The sequence below is a fragment of the Pteropus alecto genome, unplaced genomic scaffold (genome assembly GCF_000325575.1).
Source record: "Pteropus alecto unplaced genomic scaffold, ASM32557v1 scaffold45, whole genome shotgun sequence".
NCBI lineage: Eukaryota > Metazoa > Chordata > Mammalia > Chiroptera > Pteropodidae > Pteropus > Pteropus alecto.
This window is the reverse complement of record NW_006442491.1, coordinates 37,294,355-37,312,032: the sequence shown is the minus strand read 5'-3', so window position 1 is coordinate 37,312,032 and position 17,678 is coordinate 37,294,355. Positions and strand designations below refer to the sequence as shown.

At 50.6% G+C, this 17,678-nt stretch overlaps 2 protein-coding genes across 2 annotated transcripts in view; both read left to right on the top strand.

Annotated features, from left to right (window-relative positions):
* LOC102882836 (serine/threonine-protein phosphatase 4 regulatory subunit 1-like) overlaps positions 1 to 7,756 on the top strand; it is a 63,822-nt gene extending 56,066 nt beyond the window's left edge. Inside the window, 5 exon segments of the mRNA XM_015597221.2 lie at positions 1 to 27; positions 2,150 to 2,270; positions 3,066 to 3,200; positions 5,072 to 5,213; positions 6,021 to 7,756. The exon segment at positions 1 to 27 is cut by the window's left edge and continues 37 nt beyond it. Coding sequence (XP_015452707.1) covers positions 1 to 27; positions 2,150 to 2,270; positions 3,066 to 3,200; positions 5,072 to 5,213; positions 6,021 to 6,178 — 583 coding nt within the window. The 3' untranslated portion in view covers positions 6,179 to 7,756.
* The window catches only part of ANKRD60 (ankyrin repeat domain 60), an 11,954-nt gene continuing 512 nt past the window's right edge, over positions 6,237 to 17,678 (top strand). Inside the window, exons 1-6 of the mRNA XM_015596911.1 lie at positions 6,237 to 6,241; positions 6,294 to 6,403; positions 8,869 to 9,110; positions 9,173 to 9,359; positions 14,152 to 14,282; positions 15,764 to 15,929. Coding sequence (XP_015452397.1) covers positions 6,237 to 6,241; positions 6,294 to 6,403; positions 8,869 to 9,110; positions 9,173 to 9,359; positions 14,152 to 14,282; positions 15,764 to 15,929 — 841 coding nt within the window. The remainder of the gene's footprint in view (positions 6,242 to 6,293; positions 6,404 to 8,868; positions 9,111 to 9,172; positions 9,360 to 14,151; positions 14,283 to 15,763; positions 15,930 to 17,678) is intronic.

Below are 17,678 nucleotides of genomic sequence, written 5' to 3'. Positions count from 1 at the left end.
TTGGAGGTTTCGATATGAACTAGCAGAGTAAGTAAAACCTGTTTGGGGATATGAGAAGGCAAATTAGATGGCATAATTCTTGATTTTCCTACCTTATAATTGATTTCTAAACCAGCAGTAATCGTGTTCTTTTGGGTAAAGAGATTATGTTTTTGTTAAGGAATAAACTGAACTCCAAAGCTCTAAGTTATGAGTACCAGTCCCTGGGGAGGCGTTCCTTTTCAGATGAAGACAGGGCTCGAGTCACTTTGGAATTAGAGGGTTCTGCTGTTCTCTAAAGCAATTTATTCGAACCAAATAAAAGATGAATCACCCACTCTTCAGTATTTTGCTATTAATCGGAGCAGTTTTTTGCCAAAGCTTTCTTGAACATTCCGAGTGTAGCCCTCTAGGGCACAGCATGGTTTGTGCACTTCAGCTTCTAAAGAAAATTATGCTACACCGAGAGATATGAAAAGGTCTAACCCAGATGAGATGATTATTAAATAAGAACGTCGCCCAAGGTGGCTCATATCTGTACATCATTTCGTGTGCGAAGGAGTTATTTAATTCCATCTGTGCCGGTAAAGGTTTTAGTGATTCTAAAAGTGAAAGCATCGCTTTAAGTAATTCTCCTTCCTGAGGTGTATAATGTGCTTTCTGCAGTACCGAGTGGATTTGTTTGTGGTGGTGGTTGTTTGGGTTTTAGTTTTCACCTTGTCGAGATTTATTTCGATATCTTTAGTTTTCATTTTTCTTACCCTCCGCTAGAAATCTCACAAGTAATTGTCTTCCCTGTAGAAATCCATCAAGCTTTTGCAGCTATTCAGGATATGATTTGGCCGATGCTGGGGGCAAACCGAAAGATTTTCTCTTTGCTGTGATCTTTAATCATTATGCTTAATTTGAGAGATTGAGGTTTCAGTCATTATGCCGCGTTCCCCGCGTCCATTCTAACAGAAAAACAGGCCTGCGTTTTCCATGAAAGCCTCGCGCCCTCTAGTGGCAGTGTGCGGGAACTTGGCCAGGTCCTTCTGGCGGGCTGACCGGCTTCCCCGGGCAGGGGATGGGGATGGGGATGGGGACGGGGACGCAGCCCCGGTAGGGTCGGAGATGCGGACGCGGCGAGGGATGAGAACGGGACCGGGGATGGGGACACGTACGGGTTGACCCGCTTCCCGGGGCTCGGGGTTAAGGGACCTGGGACGGGCTGACCCGCCTCCCTGGGACCGGGCATGGGGACAGGGATGGGACCTGTTTGGGGACAGAGCCGGGGACCGGCCGGCTCAGCCTCGCCCGATGGCGCTGCCCCCGAACGCTGGCTATCTCCCATCTCTGCTGTGATTATTGAAGCCAAAGCCGCAGATATGAATTCTGTGCTCCCATGCCCATAATGTTGGTATCGTTTTTTTCTGAAAACAGTGCTTTTTGATATGAAAGTATTCACTGGCACTCCTGGCTTCTGGTTCTAACTTCCTTCCAATCTATTTTTCATTTCCTTTCATCGCCAGTGTGGAAATAATGCCATTTGTTTTCATGCCCTTCTCCCCATCCCCACGTAGAAAACAGTGGAAGCTTCCGCAGTGGATGTTTGCAGCCAGCCAGCTCTGAATCCGCCCTTGGAGCAGGCTCCCACTTCTCTCCAGGCGGACCTGGCTGCATGCGGAAAGCTGGTGCACGCAGCCCTGAGCTGGCCGGCAACAGCGGAAAATTTAATTTGCAGCTTCAGGAACGCGGCAGAGGCAGTGAAATCTCATTTGAGTGTTCCCTTGATCTGATCTTTGGGAACTTCATCATTCTGGCTATTTTTATGTTATCTGATTTTAAAGTTTTATGTGCTTTCGAACTGATAACCTAAAATTGAAATATTAAATCCCTATTCATAAATTTCTCAGCCTCTGTTTTACAGAGTTTATGTCCTTTAGTTTGATTTGTTCGTGCGTGGGAGACGGGGAATTAAGGGGTTTTTTCCCCCTCTTCTCTGCGTGGCCATTTCTCAGCTTCCCGCCTCCGGCTTTCCCAGCAGGAAGCCCCCCTTGGTCCTCCTTGCCTCAGTCTCCCAGCCTGGCTCTTTTTATCTATGAGACGAAACGAGAGTAAAGAGAAATTAATAAGGTGTTTTTCATCCTCCCCCCGCCCCACAACCATTTCTCTCTTTTTTCCATTCCAGGCAGCTGATACTGATCTTGGAGCTCTACCACCCCAGTGATGTTTATGACTATTTAATGCATATTGCCTTAAAGTTGTGTGCAGACAAAGTCTCTGAGGTTCGGTGGATCTCCTTCAGACTAGTAAGGAATCGTGGCCTTTCTGTTTGTGATTTTTGGAAATAGGAATATTTCTGTTTATTCCATTTTTAACCACTTTATTTTTTCTGGGCTTAATTTGTCAGTTCGCCTATGAAACCAGCTTTTCTATTTTGGAATTAGGAACTGCATGATAGTTTTATCAGTTTGTGAGATAGCTTCGTTGTTAAGTTGTATGCTTCCGTGATGGAAATCGTGGGTGAATCATTTTACAGAGGAGACCCTTTAAACGGTGCCTTAGTGTGCTTTTAAACACGGGTCGGACTGACTGTACAGCATGGTTTTGTAAAAAGGTAGTGAGTGAGCAGAAACCTCAGCATGGGAAAGCCGATCGGTTGTGCGTGGGCTCACACCAGCTGAATACTGAGGGGAAAAGTCTCATTTGAAAATATTGATTTACGAAGGACTCTGATAGTATTAAAATTTTATAAAAATGACATGTTCCGAAAGAGAATGGTTTAGTTATTATGCAAGGGGACATTTTCTCAAATTTGGACTCTTAAGATTAATCATTTTTCCAATGCCAGTCCCTTGTCGAATTTCATTTTAATGAAGGGTTTTATGTGTCCGAGTATGTACGTGTATTGCCGTATATTTAAACATGTTTTCCTCTGTGTTCTGATGATGATTATGTGAAAAAAATTACCTTCTCCCGTACTTCTCCCGTACATTCATTTTAAAGGCGGAAGGGTTCATAAAAATTCCAGTTTCCATGCAGACCAGTATTCATAACGCAGACAGATATCTTCAATTTTTTTTTTCTTCCGATACTTTTCACAGGTCGTGGCAATTCTGCAGAAGTTCTATTCAAACAGCGAAAGTGCACTGGGATTAAATTTCATCAACGAGCTCATCGTAAGGTTCCGGCACTGCTCTAAGTGGGTCGGACGGCAGGCTTTCGCTTTCATTTGTCAGGTTAGCATGGCCTGGGGGTGGGGGTCTCCCCTGGGCACGTGCGCGCGCTGATACCAGGTGCCCTGGACGAAGAATCCAGCCCTGAAGTACTAGCCAGGAACTTGGGGATCCGTGGACCAAAGCCCCTTACCCTACAGGGGACTGTGACTGACTCGGTCGGGCTGAGTGACTTGTCCAGGGTTGGGCAGCCTGTGTGGTCATTCACCGTTGACAGTGTGCCGGGCATGTCCTAGGTGCGGGGGGCAGAGAGCACCCAGCCTGCTCTTCCAGCACCTTCCGCGTGTGAGGCGAGGGCAGGCCCAGCGCCATGCTCCTGTCGCGCCGGGTCCGGGCCGTGTGCGTCACCACCCTCGCCTCAGCCGCTGCCACGGAGGGAGGGCGGGGCGGCGAACGGAGCAGCAGGTCGGGGTCAGGCTTTAATCTCTGTAAAGCGAGGCCCCTGTCAGCCCGTCCGGCTCCTGGCCCAGCTCCTCGGCTCTCCCTGTCCACTCGGAAGGGGCGGCGCCGTGTCCTCAACACCACTCCGCGCGTCCCGTCCTCAGTGACAGCCACCGTGCCACGAGCGTGGCACGCCCACGTGCTGTCAGGCCAGCCTGTTTTCAGATGAAGCAGTGGACGCCCAGAGAGGTTAAGTCTCTTGTTCAGATCACACAGGAAGTGCAAATCCATAATTTTTTTTTCTGTCAAAGTGTTAAAAGTCCTAACTTTTCCACATGCACATCTCCAAGCACACACAGAAAGGTGGAGAGACAGCGAAATGACATCTCGGGAACTGTCACCGGCTTGGTCACGGTACAGGAAAGCTGTGATTGGACTCTGCCCGGCCCAGGCCCTCGCGACCCACGCCACTGAAGGGCTCACCAGGGCCCCCTCTTGGGCTGGAGGGGCATCACGGGCGTACATTGGCCACTTATTTAACAAGGACAGTGGGTGGCAGCGGACGTGCTGGATCCCTGACCGCAGGCCGACACCGTGAAGTCAGTGCCCCAAATCGTTTTGTGGAGAAAGGGTAAAAGAGAGAGTTTCGCTTTTATTTTTAAGTTCGTTGTCTGAGATTTAGAAAAACACACGATGAAACAGGAGAGAAGATACCAACCACTTTTGTTCAAGAACAGTGAATGCTGTGTGCTCTTGCAATTATTAAAGATTTACAAAACCCACAGTAGCAGCAAGAAAAGGAAGGTTCTCATCCAGGCTGCCCCCTGAGTGCTGAGGCGGCGGTCACTTAGACACAACTGTGCGGGGAGAGCGTCACCTGGGGTTGTGAGGGACGACACGACACAGAAGCACTAGACTGGAAGCCGAGGGGGGCCTCGGGCCCAGCACCCTCTGCACTGCCCGCCTCGCCTGTGCCCGGGGCGGGGAAGTGGGGAGGGGCAGCGTGCACCTGCCTCCCCGGTGCGCGGACGGCCTGGCCCAGCTGGTGCCTCCGAGTTCCCCAGCGCGGTGCCTGGCGCCCGGGGGATACTAAGCAAATGCCAGCTGCTCTGGTCCCCCTGCAGACTGATGTGCCACCCACCCCACCTCTCTGTGGTGCAGATGAGGAAACCGAGGCTCAGGAAGGTGAAGCCACGTAGCCAGGACCCCGGAGCTAGTAAACGATCAGGTCACCTGTCTGGCTCACAGGCCTTTGCTTTCTCCACCAAATGTCACACCACTTGTGACCCAGTGCCTGATGATGAATTACAAAGTGGTCACTGTGTTTCTAATCAAATTCAGTGGCTGAGATTTTTAAATCAAGACATACACACCCCTCTCAGAGCAACAGATCCCGAAGCGACTTCTTTGGAACTATTGAAGTGTGTGTTTTAGGAGAACCTTGCGGATCGGCACTGACACCGTCTTCTGGCGGCGGCTTCCTTTCGTCACAGGCGGTAGTGAGCGAGGAGTGTATCCCTGTGGACCAGTTTGTAGAGCATCTGCTCCCCAGCCTTGTGAGCCTGGCGTCGGACCCTGTGCCCAACGTGAGGGTTTTGCTGGCCAAAGCTCTAAGGCAGACACTGTTGGAAAAGGGTATGTGGACCACTTTCCTGAACTTGTGCATTTTTGTCTTCATCAGGCAGCAGCTAGATTTCTTCTCCAGGGAATTGTAGCAAATTATGGGAGAGCATACTTCAGACTTATCGTATAAATTAACATATTCACTTTAATGGGTATTTCGTTATTTATAAAATGACAGGAAATGCTTGTGTTCAGGTTTTACATTTGATAAACGTGCTGAAATGCAAAGTATTCCATCTTCTAGAAACGAGGGAACTTTTTGCACATTTTGAGTCGTGCCATAGAGATTTTGAAAGGTAGCAAATTTAAGCCTTAACTACAATTGGGTTTTAATGGCAGGATTTTGTAGTCAGTAAGAAAAAATATATGCTGCCCTGCCAGTTATTTTCAGCCTGAACAGAAGTAGCGTAAGGCGGGGGTGGGGGTGGGGGTCCCTGGGAGACTCCCTCCCCACCCCACATGCATAGGAGAGGGTCTCCAGCCTGCCCCACCTGCTCCCGCTCCTGTGGCCCACGCATTGCCAGTTCTTCTGTGTTGGAGGGAAGAAAAGATAACGTATTAAAAAGTTTTAGTTGTAATTTAAAAAAATAAGTCTACCTATTCTGGGGAGTTTGTCTTTCACATTTAGGAAATACTCTTTGATTAAGCAATTTTATCATTTTAAAGGACTTATATGATGATAAAGAACTTATACGTATATGACGAGTCTTTGAAAAGTGATCTATTGTCCTGAGTTGTTTAAAAACCTCCAAATCTAGAATTTGTTTTAGAACACAGTTCATGGCACACACGGTTTGAACTCATGGTTTCTCTCGCTAGCATACTTTAGAAATGCCGGTCACCCTCATCTTGAAGTCGTTGAAGAGACCGTCCTGGCTTTGCAGTCAGACCGGGACCAAGATGTCTCCTTTTTCGCCACCCTGGAACCGAAGCGGCGGAACCTCACGGCCACCACCGCGCTGGGAAAGCGGGGCTAGCGGCTCTGTGGCTGCCACGGCCCGGCTGTTTCACGCCTGGCACTCGTCGCTTGCCACGATGGTGCCTCCGAGGGCGGAGAGGGCTCTCACGACCCTTTCCCACCTGCTGTCACAGGGACTGCGTCTGGGACGGGCGCCGGTTCCGCGTGGCCCGGCTGCGCCACACTTGCGCGCCCTGCCTGCCTGTCGCACAGCCTGTGAAACGGTGGTACGAGCAGGTGCCGGGTGGGGGTGGGACCTCCATGGCATCAGGTCACCTGTGTGGGGCTTGTTTTCTCTATTACAAACTGTGTTATTTAAAGCCTCCCCCACCAATGACGTAGTTTGTTAGGAGCTTCCCAGTCTTCAACAGACTCGCACATTTGGCTCCCTTACAGTTTCCTATAAAACATAGTTTATGGTATTTTATTTTATTTTTAACTTTAATACTGTACATATGTAAATAACTCCTGACAGGAAAAAAATATATTAATGTAATATTAGCCTCCTATCAGTGAACAGAACAAATACATCATTTAAATTTATGTTCCACTTTGAATTGCTGCAAATATAGCCCAATTTGTTTACTTTTGAAGAATGTGATAGTTAAAGGAATCTACTAAAGGATGATTTATGGCAGTCTTTCTAATGTTGTACGTTTGTTATAAACTCTCCTTGGAATTTTCCCTCAGACACTCATCCCTCCCCCTTCTCGAGGGAACTGTAGCCATAAAGATATGTATTGGCTTTCGATGGAGGCAAAAAGCAGAAAGGTTTTTCATTCTTACATGGATATGTTAGCACTTGCTTAAGAACTCAGGAGGGAAATTGATCATTGAGATGCGTGGATATTGACTTTGTATCTAATGCTTTAGAACCTTAACAAAAAATAAGAAACCATAGTTCTCATCAGGCCATATACTTGCCCACAAATACCTGTGATTCTCGGGGTATTAAATTGTGATATTCTTCAAACTGACTTAAGTATACAGAACTTAGATTTCACGCTTTTAAAATGTAGATTAAGAGAAAGATGCTCTAGCCTTTAAACAGGTTTTTCATTAATTTAAGGTTCTTTGTCTATTTGATTAAGTTCTGCGCACATGTGTGCCATGTTGCTTTCCTTGTTTCTGTGATCATCTACTCGGAGGGAGGGAAGGGGGTCTGGGCTGCCCACTGGGGTCCAAGAGCAGCTGCCAAGGGCACGTTAGCTGTGTCCATTCTTCCCTTAGATCTTTTTCTTGTCTTTTCTTTCTTTTTGTTTTAAATAAAATGTCTGGAGCTGTATATTGAATTTCCTGGTATACAGGATGCTCTCCCCTCCCCCAGGTTCCATGGAGCCGATTCTTCCAGCAGAAAGGAAGACGGTCCATGCCGTGCCAAAGACAATAAGGTCCGTGTGAGAACTTGAGAGCGTCAGCCACGGTCGCATCCGGACAACTTCAGCAAAGAGCGAGTTAATAAATTGGAGGCTAAATATTAAGAAAAAAAGAAAACTCAATCCATCCGTGTTCAGTACTTGCTCGTAATAAATGGATGGAGGCCGTGTTTTGCTTCAGTAGCAAGCAATTAAAAATTTTCTTATTGCCTAGAAATTGAGATTGTCATGTTGTTAAAATCTGTTGATCTAGCAGCATAAGTAGAATTATTCAACTGTATTGAATTATTCAATCTTGCATTCTGTGCAGAGCTTAATTTTCCATTAAGAAAAAAAGATTAGCCTCAGTTTGTGTTGTGATCTGTGGAATTTGCATGCTGAATCAAACGGGCTGGTCGGCATCCTAGACACTCTGGTAAATAATTTAACCCTTAAAATTTCATTTTATACATTAAAAAGTTTTCTATAATATAATGCCTTTCCAAAGCAAAGATTTTTTTTTTTTATGACTCATTTCGCTGCAAAAAGTATGTTTAAGGCTCACATTTTCTCGTTTTTGGAAACAACCAAGATTTCCCTTAAGACTGTTTTGGCTCCCTGTGGCGTTCTCGCCTGTTGCTCCCCGGGAGCTTGCTTTTTTCCTGAACGTCCTGTCAGGTGCATTAGTGGAAAAGCACAGGATGGGTTTCTCTCAGGTTAGTTAGTTAGAACCATCGTTAGTTAGTTAGAACCATCGTTAGTTAGCCTTTCACCACGTGGACAGGCCCCTTTGTTAAGTGTTTTTATCTGGCACCTTTCTCACTACAAGGATTCGAGAGCATTTTCAAAATTGATGGATTTCGATGCGGCTTCTGCCTTCTTCTGCAGTGGCCCCGTGCCGATTTTTTTCACCAAGTCGTGCCCAGATCTGCCGAAAGGAGTCATATTTCTGCGATTTTTTTTTGGCTAGAAATAATGATTTTTAAGCATGCCTGAAGACTGCGCTTTCCCACTCTCTGTGGACATGCACGCAGTGATGATCTAGAGGGTTATTCATGCATAATTCCCCCCGGCGCTGGGCCCCGGGATTATGCAAAGATTGTGTTTAAGCAGACATGGAGGAGAGGTCAGTTTCCTCACAGAAAGCCGCCTCGCTCTCTTCGTTTTCCACGTGAAAGGAGCTGACATTAAGAGCAGCTTGGAGCTGCGAGCAGGAGCTGGGTCGTGGTGGGAGCTGGGCCCGCGGGGGTCGCGCAGGACGCGGCCTCTCGGCGATGCCTATGTATTGATCTGTATCGATCTCAGTAAAGCTTCCGGCTTTAGGAAGCGCCTGTGCCCTTTCGCGTTGTTTCAGACGCGTCTCGGCTCATCCGCCCACGCTGGAGGCTCGGCCGGCTGGAGGGGCGCCGAGGGCGGGTCCCCCGCGCCCACAGCGGGAGCCGCGGCGGCGACTCGCAGGCCACGAGCCTGACGCTCGACTTGGCCCCAGATGTCTTCACCATGCGGGTGTTGCTGGAGGAGACCGGGGAGATGTTCCGAGTGACAAATTGCCGCGCGGACACGACCGTGCTGGAGCTCAAAAAGGAGTTGGACCTGGTAGCCGGCATCCCCTTGAACCTCCAGCGGCTCCAAGCGGGAGCCGCGGCGGCGACTCGCAGGCCACGAGCCTGACGCTCGACTTGGCCCCAGATGTCTTCACCATGCGGGTGTTGCTGGAGGAGACCGGGGAGATGTTCCGAGTGACAAATTGCCGCGCGGACACGACCGTGCTGGAGCTCAAAAAGGAGTTGGACCTGGTAGCCGGCATCCCCTTGAACCTCCAGCGGCTCCACTACCTGGACCAAGGTGGCCCCTGCGCACCCCCTCCCCTCGCCACGTGTACTCCCTCGACCCGGGGCTCCCAGTCCCCTTTTAAAACCTGCGGTCCCGGAAGGGGAGCTTGCCCACGCGAGAGCCCCCTGAGTTCGAAACAAACCCCAGATGGAAAAGCAAACCCTGGCCACTTAGGGACCGCCCAACCCCAGACAGGCGAGTTCACGGGAGCCCTCAGATCTCAAGGCGAGACCCCACTCCACAAGCGGTGCTGCTGGGATTAGGGCTCCAGTCCCAAAGCTAGCTGTGTAGTCAGCCCTGCCAACCTGAGCAAATTGTGCCCACCTGGGGACCCCAGGTCCCCAAACACGCTGGTACAGCAGGACCCCTCGGAAGCCCAGACCCTCAAGCTCCCCATGTCTTTGTCCGGGACCCAAGTCCCAAGGCCACCAGTTCCCACACACGACTGCAGGTCTGAGACAAAGCCCAGGACCCCAATCACAGGCAAACCTGCTCACATCCGGACCCCAGACTCAAACTTCAAGTCCTCATGCTAGACATGTGGACATCAGAACCCCTAATCCACCAGCCAGCCATGTCCACACAAGGGCAACAAAGACCGAAACAAACCTACCCACTTCAGGACCCCAAAACCCAGAATAGACCTGCCCAAGACTGAACCCCAAATCTCCAGGGTAACCGTGACTACCTCAGAACCCCCCCAAATCCTCTGGTAACTGTGTCCACACAAGGACGCCAAAGCTCAGAGCAAACCATGCCTACTTAGGGACCCCAAAATTCAGAACATACCTGCCCACGAATGAACCCCAAATCTCCAGAGAAACTTAGAGTATCTCAACCCCAGATCCTCTGGCAACTATGCCCATGCCAGGATGTTAAAGCTCAGAATAAACCCTGCCCACTTCAGGACCCCAAAACCAAGAACAAACTTTGCCAAGACTGAACCCCAGATTCCTAGGCTATCCATGTGACCATCAGAACCCCGAATCCTCCAGCAATTGTGTCCACTGATGAATGCTAAAGCCTAAGACGAACTCTGCCCACCCGAGGACCCCACATCTCTATGCGAAGCGTGCCTGCGTTTGAACCTCAAAATCCACACTACGCCTGCCCGCAACAGGAACCCGAACCCCAGGGCAGACCCTGACCGGATTAAGACCCTGAGTCTCGGAGCAGACACTCTCCGTTCTGAGCTCTCCAATCTCTAACTATCCACTGTGCATCCGAATCCCAGTCCATCAGCCATCTCTGTGTGCCCGAGGATACCAGAGCCCAAAGCGAGTTCGTCCCACATCTGGACCCCAAAATTCAAAGCCAACCCCGCCCACATCTGAGAGCCAGATTGCAAGCTCACTACGACTGACTACACCACAACCCCAATCCCAAGCACGGTGTCCTCATAAGGGCTTCAAAACATGAGATAAACTTTGCCCACAGTAGGACCCCAAAACTCAAGTCAAACCTGCCCGTATCTACATCCCAAACCTCCATGGAAACCATGTCTACATCAACACTCCCAAGGTTTAAGCCAACCACACCCATGTGAGGAAGCCAAAGTTCAAAACAAGCCTTGCCTACAACAGGACCCCCAAACCCAAAGCCAACTCTGCTTGTGTTTGAAATCGAAAGTGCTCAGCCAACCTTATTCACATCAGGATCCCAAATTTTAGACCAAACCCTGTCTATGTCAGGATCCCAAACCTCAGGGCAGAACCTGTCGCCATTAAGACCCCCAAATCCCGGGGCGGACCTGGTTCCTCAGCCCTAGTTGTCATACTCCCCAGGCTACATCAGAATCCCAAATCCCCAAACAAGTCCTGCCGCACAAGGACTCCACACCCCAGAATAGACCTTCCCATATCGGGACCCCCAGACAGAAAGTAAACCTTGCCTTCATCGGAACCTCAAATCCGGAGCAAACTCAGCCCTCGTCAGAACCCCAAATCTCAAACCCTGTCCACGTTTGAACCCCGAATACTGGCACTAACCCAGTTGCATCAGAACCCCGAATCTTAAGCTGTGTCCTTGTCTCCGTCAGGAGCTCAAAGCTACCCAGCCGGAATCAGAACCCAGCACCCAAAGCTCACTATGGCTAAATCAGCACCCCAAGGTCCCCTATCCAGACAAACCCCACATGAGAGGTACGCAGTGGAGGGCAAGGACTCTAGAGCCCAGTCTCTCCCTCCATCAATCTTCTTCCCTTGGTCTGGGGACCTGGCTGTCCCTTTCCCGATCCCTACGATATTTAGGATATGAGAACAGGATCGAAGGCCCTGGGCTCCATCATCTCCCCACCCGGTTGACATCAATGCAAAAAACACTTCGAGAAAACGAAGATGTAAAAGCCTCTGTGGCTGCTGCACAGAGAGCGTGAATGGCCGGTACTGCAGACGCTCTGCAGCACTACTGCAGGGGCCGGGGCCGGTGGCGACAGACAGCGCTGAGAGCAGCCTGTCTCCACGCCGCTGCCCCCGGGGGCCCCGCTCGGCTTCCCGGCCTGTGAGGCTGAGCCCTTTCGAGCTCTCGACGTCTCCGTGCCGTTTCGCTCCATAGGCAGAAACGACTAGGGAAGAACGAAATGGACGCGAAAGGCCAAAGGACCTCGCGTCGCTCTGAGACAGATGCAGGGTTTTTCACGACGTATTTACTGTGCTGGAGGAGTGTCTGGAAGATGTTTTGGGGGCATTTGTGAGGCTTTATTTGGAAAGAAAGAGATCTCGAACCCGGTCTGCGTTTCATAGGTTGCAAATGACGTGAACTCTTGAAGGACTTAGAGTTCCAAAACGAGGGATTCGAAAATTACGTATCCTGAGCCACAGACGTCTGGCACCCCTTGTTAATTTACTTTCTCCGATGAGCTATGCCGAGCTATGAATTCAAGAAAGCTGAGAGGGAATGAAAGAGATCAGTGTTAAGTAGGCAGATGTCACAATCTGCCTACTGATGTCACAATCTTGTCATTCGGCAAGCACTTAGCGACCGTTAGAAGCTTGACGTCTCTTGTGGTCGGAATCCTTAGTATTGATGGCCGATAAAGAGAGAAGGCACAACTACGTTGATGGAAGGAGTTTGGGCTTCTGCCTGTAGCTAGTGAGCTGACGCCTCTTTACCCACCTCTAAGGCTGCCGGGGAGGATCAAATGAGAGAATGTGTGTGAAAACCTTGAGAGACACAGATCTAAAAGAGGCGAGCAAGCCCATGGATGAGGGTGCCCTCACACGTCTGTTGTCAACACTAATAATTTATTTAGCTGGCGATAATTAGTACTTGTCTTAGCCGAAGGCAGTCGCTCCCTACCTATTGAAAAAGAATGCTCTGCTTTCTGTGGGCGCCCTGTCCAGCACGTGCGAATCACACTCCCGTCTTTCCCAGGGAAATATAGCTTTACTCAGTGTTTTCAAAGTTGATAAGAAGACAGGGTGTCTTGCTTAGACTAATCGCTGATTAGCCTCTGTGTTGCAACCACAAATAAGACCCCAATGAACAGGTCGGCTAGTCGCTATTTCCTGTTTACATCCGCCATCCGGAGTAAACAAAGGTTCCAGCAGAGCCCACGGTGACGAGTGGGGGGTGCTGGAGGGAAGGCAAGTCTGCTCGGAGTCCTGGCTTTGCCATTTGCTAGGGGGCTTCAGTGTGCTCATCAGCAAATGGCGATGACGGTCCTAGCTTGTGGCGAGGATTAAGGAATGTAGGGTCTTAGTACAGGTGCTTGATCGTGGAACCGGAAAACTCACAAACTCCACTTGGAGTAAATGCTACTTCCGCCCGGGCAGAGTTGAGATGTTATATTTGTGGCATGGCTTACGAAGAAATCAAATCGTTCTGTTAAGGAAGAATATAGGTGGCCACGTAAGAAAATATCTGCATATTTAAAAAGGTAAACTAAATACAACTTCAGTTTCTTAAAATGTTCTATAATCCTCTTCTGCTGTTTCTGACGGCCTTCCCCAGAGAGTCTGGGGTCACGAAGTGTGAGTAGAAGCGCCCCATTCTTTCATATGAGTGAGAGGCTATTCTGGGTGACGCCCCAGACCAAGGTGTTCTGGCTTCTGCAACCCAAATTACGGTGAATGCCAACGTCACCATTTTATATCTCCACAGCTTCTCAATGGACGCAATTTTGTCCCCCAAGGGCCACTTGGCAAGGCGCAGTGACATTTCTGGTTGTCACGACTAGGCGGTTGTGCCACTGACATCTTGCGAGTAGAGCCCAGGGGTGCTGCTAGACGCCCTTTACAAAGCGCAGACGGCCCCATGACAGGAAATGATCCAGTCCCACGTGTCGATGGCGCCAAGGTCGAGAAACGCTGCTGTTGATTATAATTTGAAAGAGCCAACAATTTTTTGTCATCGTGTTGCTGCTTTAACCAGCTGATGACAACATTGACCAGAGTATTAGTTTAACGTACACAATTTCTGTAACTACACTGTGCTGTGACTGTGATATGTAGTTATTTCAAGTGTAAGTAGTTCTATTTGTAGAGTTGCCTCATAAAATGACTTTACTGACTCGTGTTTTTCTGCAATAAGATGAGTTATAACTACAGAATTTTATAAATCGTTGCCTTTTTTATTTTTTTGTTGTGTGATTTGGCTTCTATCTGAGCCGAGCCAAATTAATTTTTCTAAAAGCATTAACGACCACAAACAGATTCGTGCAGAGTCATCCAATGAGATGAATGCTCAAGGTTCTAAAATTATCTTTGTGATGCCCGAGGTCAGATAATCTCTTAACCCACGTAATAGTTTATTTTTAACACCCAACTTTTTTTTTTTTTAAAAAAGACAAAATGATTCCCCCTAGGCATTTTGATGGATGACACCACACTGAAGTTCCATGATGTCGTTCCTGGCGGGATTATTTCGTTGTGTGTCTGGCATTACGATGGATGGATGGAGCTGGTTTTGGCGGCTGTGGAAGGGGATCCCAGTAAGGTGTTTTTATGATTCTTTAAATGGATATTATACTTCGTGAAGCAACTGTAAGTTGTGCATGCGTGGGTGGGTGGGGGGCACTTATTGTTAATGCGACTATAATTTGAGCAAAAGTTTCAGAGCAGGAAAAAAGATAACAAGGACTTAGGTCATAACGATCAAATACGCTATTGAGTGCTTCAGTCGTGGGATGCCACTGTGTTCACTTATTTGTGATTTATAACCTGCTCACGCCCCCGGAAGGGATGGGGCAGTGCATTTTCTACTCAGGTGTGCATTTTGTAAAGTTGGAAACCTAACTTAACTGTGAGGAGAGGAGGCCAGATAAACATGGAGCTTCATAGCCCACAGCGCTGGATGATGCAGCGAGCCTGGTGCGGGGGGTGGGGGGTGTCCCACCCCAAGGGGCAAGACCGCGCACTGCTCGCGTACACGGCAGGCCTTGTACTCTGCTGTCGGCTCTGGGGTGAGCGGTGCGTGTGGTGGGGAGGAGGTGTCCACCCAGTGGCGAAGATGGGTCACTCAGACACAAGGCAGCAGGTGCATGTTCCTTCTAGAAAAGCGAGGAAGTTGTGCAGAAGAGGAGACAGTTTCCTTCTGGGGGAGAGAGGTCAGGGAAGATTGGGTGCAGGGGGGGTGCGGGGATTAGGTTGGGGCGGCAGGGCCGGACTGCAGCCCCCCGCCCCCTCGGATGTGTGGGTCTCAGCAGGGAAGGCTTGTACGGTCCCTCCCAGGCCTCCCCTGCCTGTCCCCTCCTCCCAGGCCTTCCCCGGCCTCCGCTTTGCCACCATGCCGGGGCCTTCTGGCTTTGGCTCTGGACGTGGGGTGGTTCTGTCTTGAGCAGAATTGCCATGTCCTGTGCCTAGTGCACTGTTACACGCTGCCCCTCCTTGCTGCCCCACATCGGACGCTGGCATGAGGGCCAGCATCCCCCCCATGCCCAGAGGCCAAGTTCGCCACGCGATGATTCTGTGACGGGGGGCTGTTATTCACCCAAGAGCCGAGTTCAGTGTGTTCCATACGCTGACGGAGACAATGGGCCTGGAAATAGCTCGGAAGGTCGGAGTTCACGAAGTCTCCAGAGTTTGTCCCCCCCCGGGAGGCCGCTTCGCGCTGGCCGGGGTCTTCCTTCGTGGCCGCAGGCACCTTCCTCTGGATACCCAGCAAATCTATTTTTCTCTCTTCAAAACATTGACAGGAAGAACTTCCTGCCTTCCGAGCCGGCCCGATGGTAAATTCGTATTTCCTGGACATGTGTAGAGTGTCAAACAATGTTCGCCCCTGTTCTCTTGGGTGTTTTCCAACTCTCGCGTTGGGGTTCGCCCTCTCCGTTCCCATCGCGAGCCTTGACATGGCGCGTGAGCTGTCCTCCAGTCGGGGGGGTCCCGTCACCCCCCGCCCCCGCCCCGCACCCCGGAGCCAGGGGCATCTGCCCGTCAGCAACAACCGGTCTCACTGTGTCCCCTGTGTACCCGGCCCAGCTGTTCTGCCTCGGCGTCACCGAAGAGTCTTTCTACCGAACTGCCAACTCGCAGCACCTCGAGGAGAAGCAGCGGAAGAGATGGGTGTCTCAGAGAGCAGCCGTGGCGCTGTATGTCACCTCGCACAGAGGGCACGCGGAGGCCGTGCAGTACCTTCTAGAAAACGGTAATTCTGGTAGACGGCCGAGGACCTACAGGACTTGGGGTCCTCTGCAGGGAGGGAGGGCAGAGTGGCCGGTCTTCCTGGTCCCTCCAGTCTTATCGGCCACCGGTCACGGCCCCCGCTGGGCCACTCGACGCCGGTCTGAGGTATCCCAGGACAGTGCTGTTAGCGGCCGTGTCCTCTCTCTCCGCCAGCGCTCGAGAAGCTCCTTTCTGCTGTGGGGAGATGGAACTTTCAGGACACCAAGGCCTGGGACAGCTGAAAGGGCTTCTTGGCTCCCACGTCCAGCCAGACGCACGGCTGGGGACGTTCCCCAGCTGCCCGCGTGATCTGGGTTTCAACCATAGTCCGAGGGGCCAGACCAGGCGGGCATCATTCTCCTGATGGTTGACAGGCCGGCCAGTCTCCTTTCTCCAAGCTTTTGAATTACTTCCCTCAGGAGACAGTTACCCCAAACCCTCTTTTAATCTCTCCTCCACCAAAGGGTAGGTTTCTCTCCCCCCCCACCCCCCAATTAGAAGCCTTAGCTGCCCACGTGGTCTCTGACTTCAAGGGCTTTACGTGAGATTCTGCAGGCGTACGCTTATCTGCCCTGGATGTGGGTGTTTTTGAGAAGAAGGCCCACTGAATGGTGTAGACCATTCGAGAACAATAGACAGTAGTTGCAGACGGCCCCGGCCACCACTTCCTCGGGAAGAGGAAGAACGCGTGACGGTATTTGGTCAATGGTTTGAGGCCCAGAGGGCGGCCTCACCCCAGGGTCTTGCGTGTCAACTTGCCTCCGAATTAGACCCTTTCTCTCCTGCCCGTGGCCTTGACCCCAGCCTCTCTTCGCTCAGTCTTTGCTTTTTTTTTTTTTTAACCGTTTCCACCGAGAAAAGCAGCAAATATGTCAGGTGCTTGGCAGGATGGCCGGGCGGCGAGCCGGTGCTGGACAGGGTTTTCCTGACTGCGCCCTCCTTCCACCGCCATCTGCACATCGCCTGTCACAGTCCTTCTCACTCAGAAAAAGTCACTTTCACTCCGATGGAACCGTGATGTGCTTGAAAACACCAGTTAAAAAATTACAGCCAGTTTTGCAAAGTTTTCTGTCCCCTGCAGACAGCTGTTGCTAAGACGGGGCCGGGGCCAACTGTCCCGAAGGCCCGTTGAAAGCTTTGCGTCACCGGCTGGCCACGGCTCATGGGAACCAGCTCTCGAAAACGTCAGCTGCGTGGAATCGATTTGCCTTGTTTTCTGTGTCACGATATTTGTTATCCAGAATTTGATTTGATTCAACGAGTCCATACTGGACACCTGCCATCGGCCCATCCATCTGTGGGAGGCAGTGCGGGATTCAGGGGAAGCGAGACCTGTCCATGAGTCAGGCCGCCCCCACAGCCTGGCTTCCCGCGGCATCGCCCGACGGGCCGGGGCTGAAAACGGCAGTGGTCAAAACAACTGTGTTTTCTGCCCTTGAGGAGTTTACGAAGGGAGGTCAGCAAGTGATTACGAGCAATTCATTCCGTGGTCAGTTGTGCTCAGCACATTCTGAAGATGCAAAGTGCGCAGAGGAGTTTGTTGGTGGGGGTGGGGGGTGGTGTTAAGGGCTCCCTGAAGAGGAGGGAGCAACTTAAAGAAGGACAGAAGTAGGGAGGGGGAAAAGAAATGGGGTGTCACAAGCAACGGGCCCAGCAAGTGCAAAGGGCCCGGGGTGGGCGGAGGGAGCCGCGGATAGTTAAGGATATTTAAGGGGTGAAGGTAGAAGCCTGG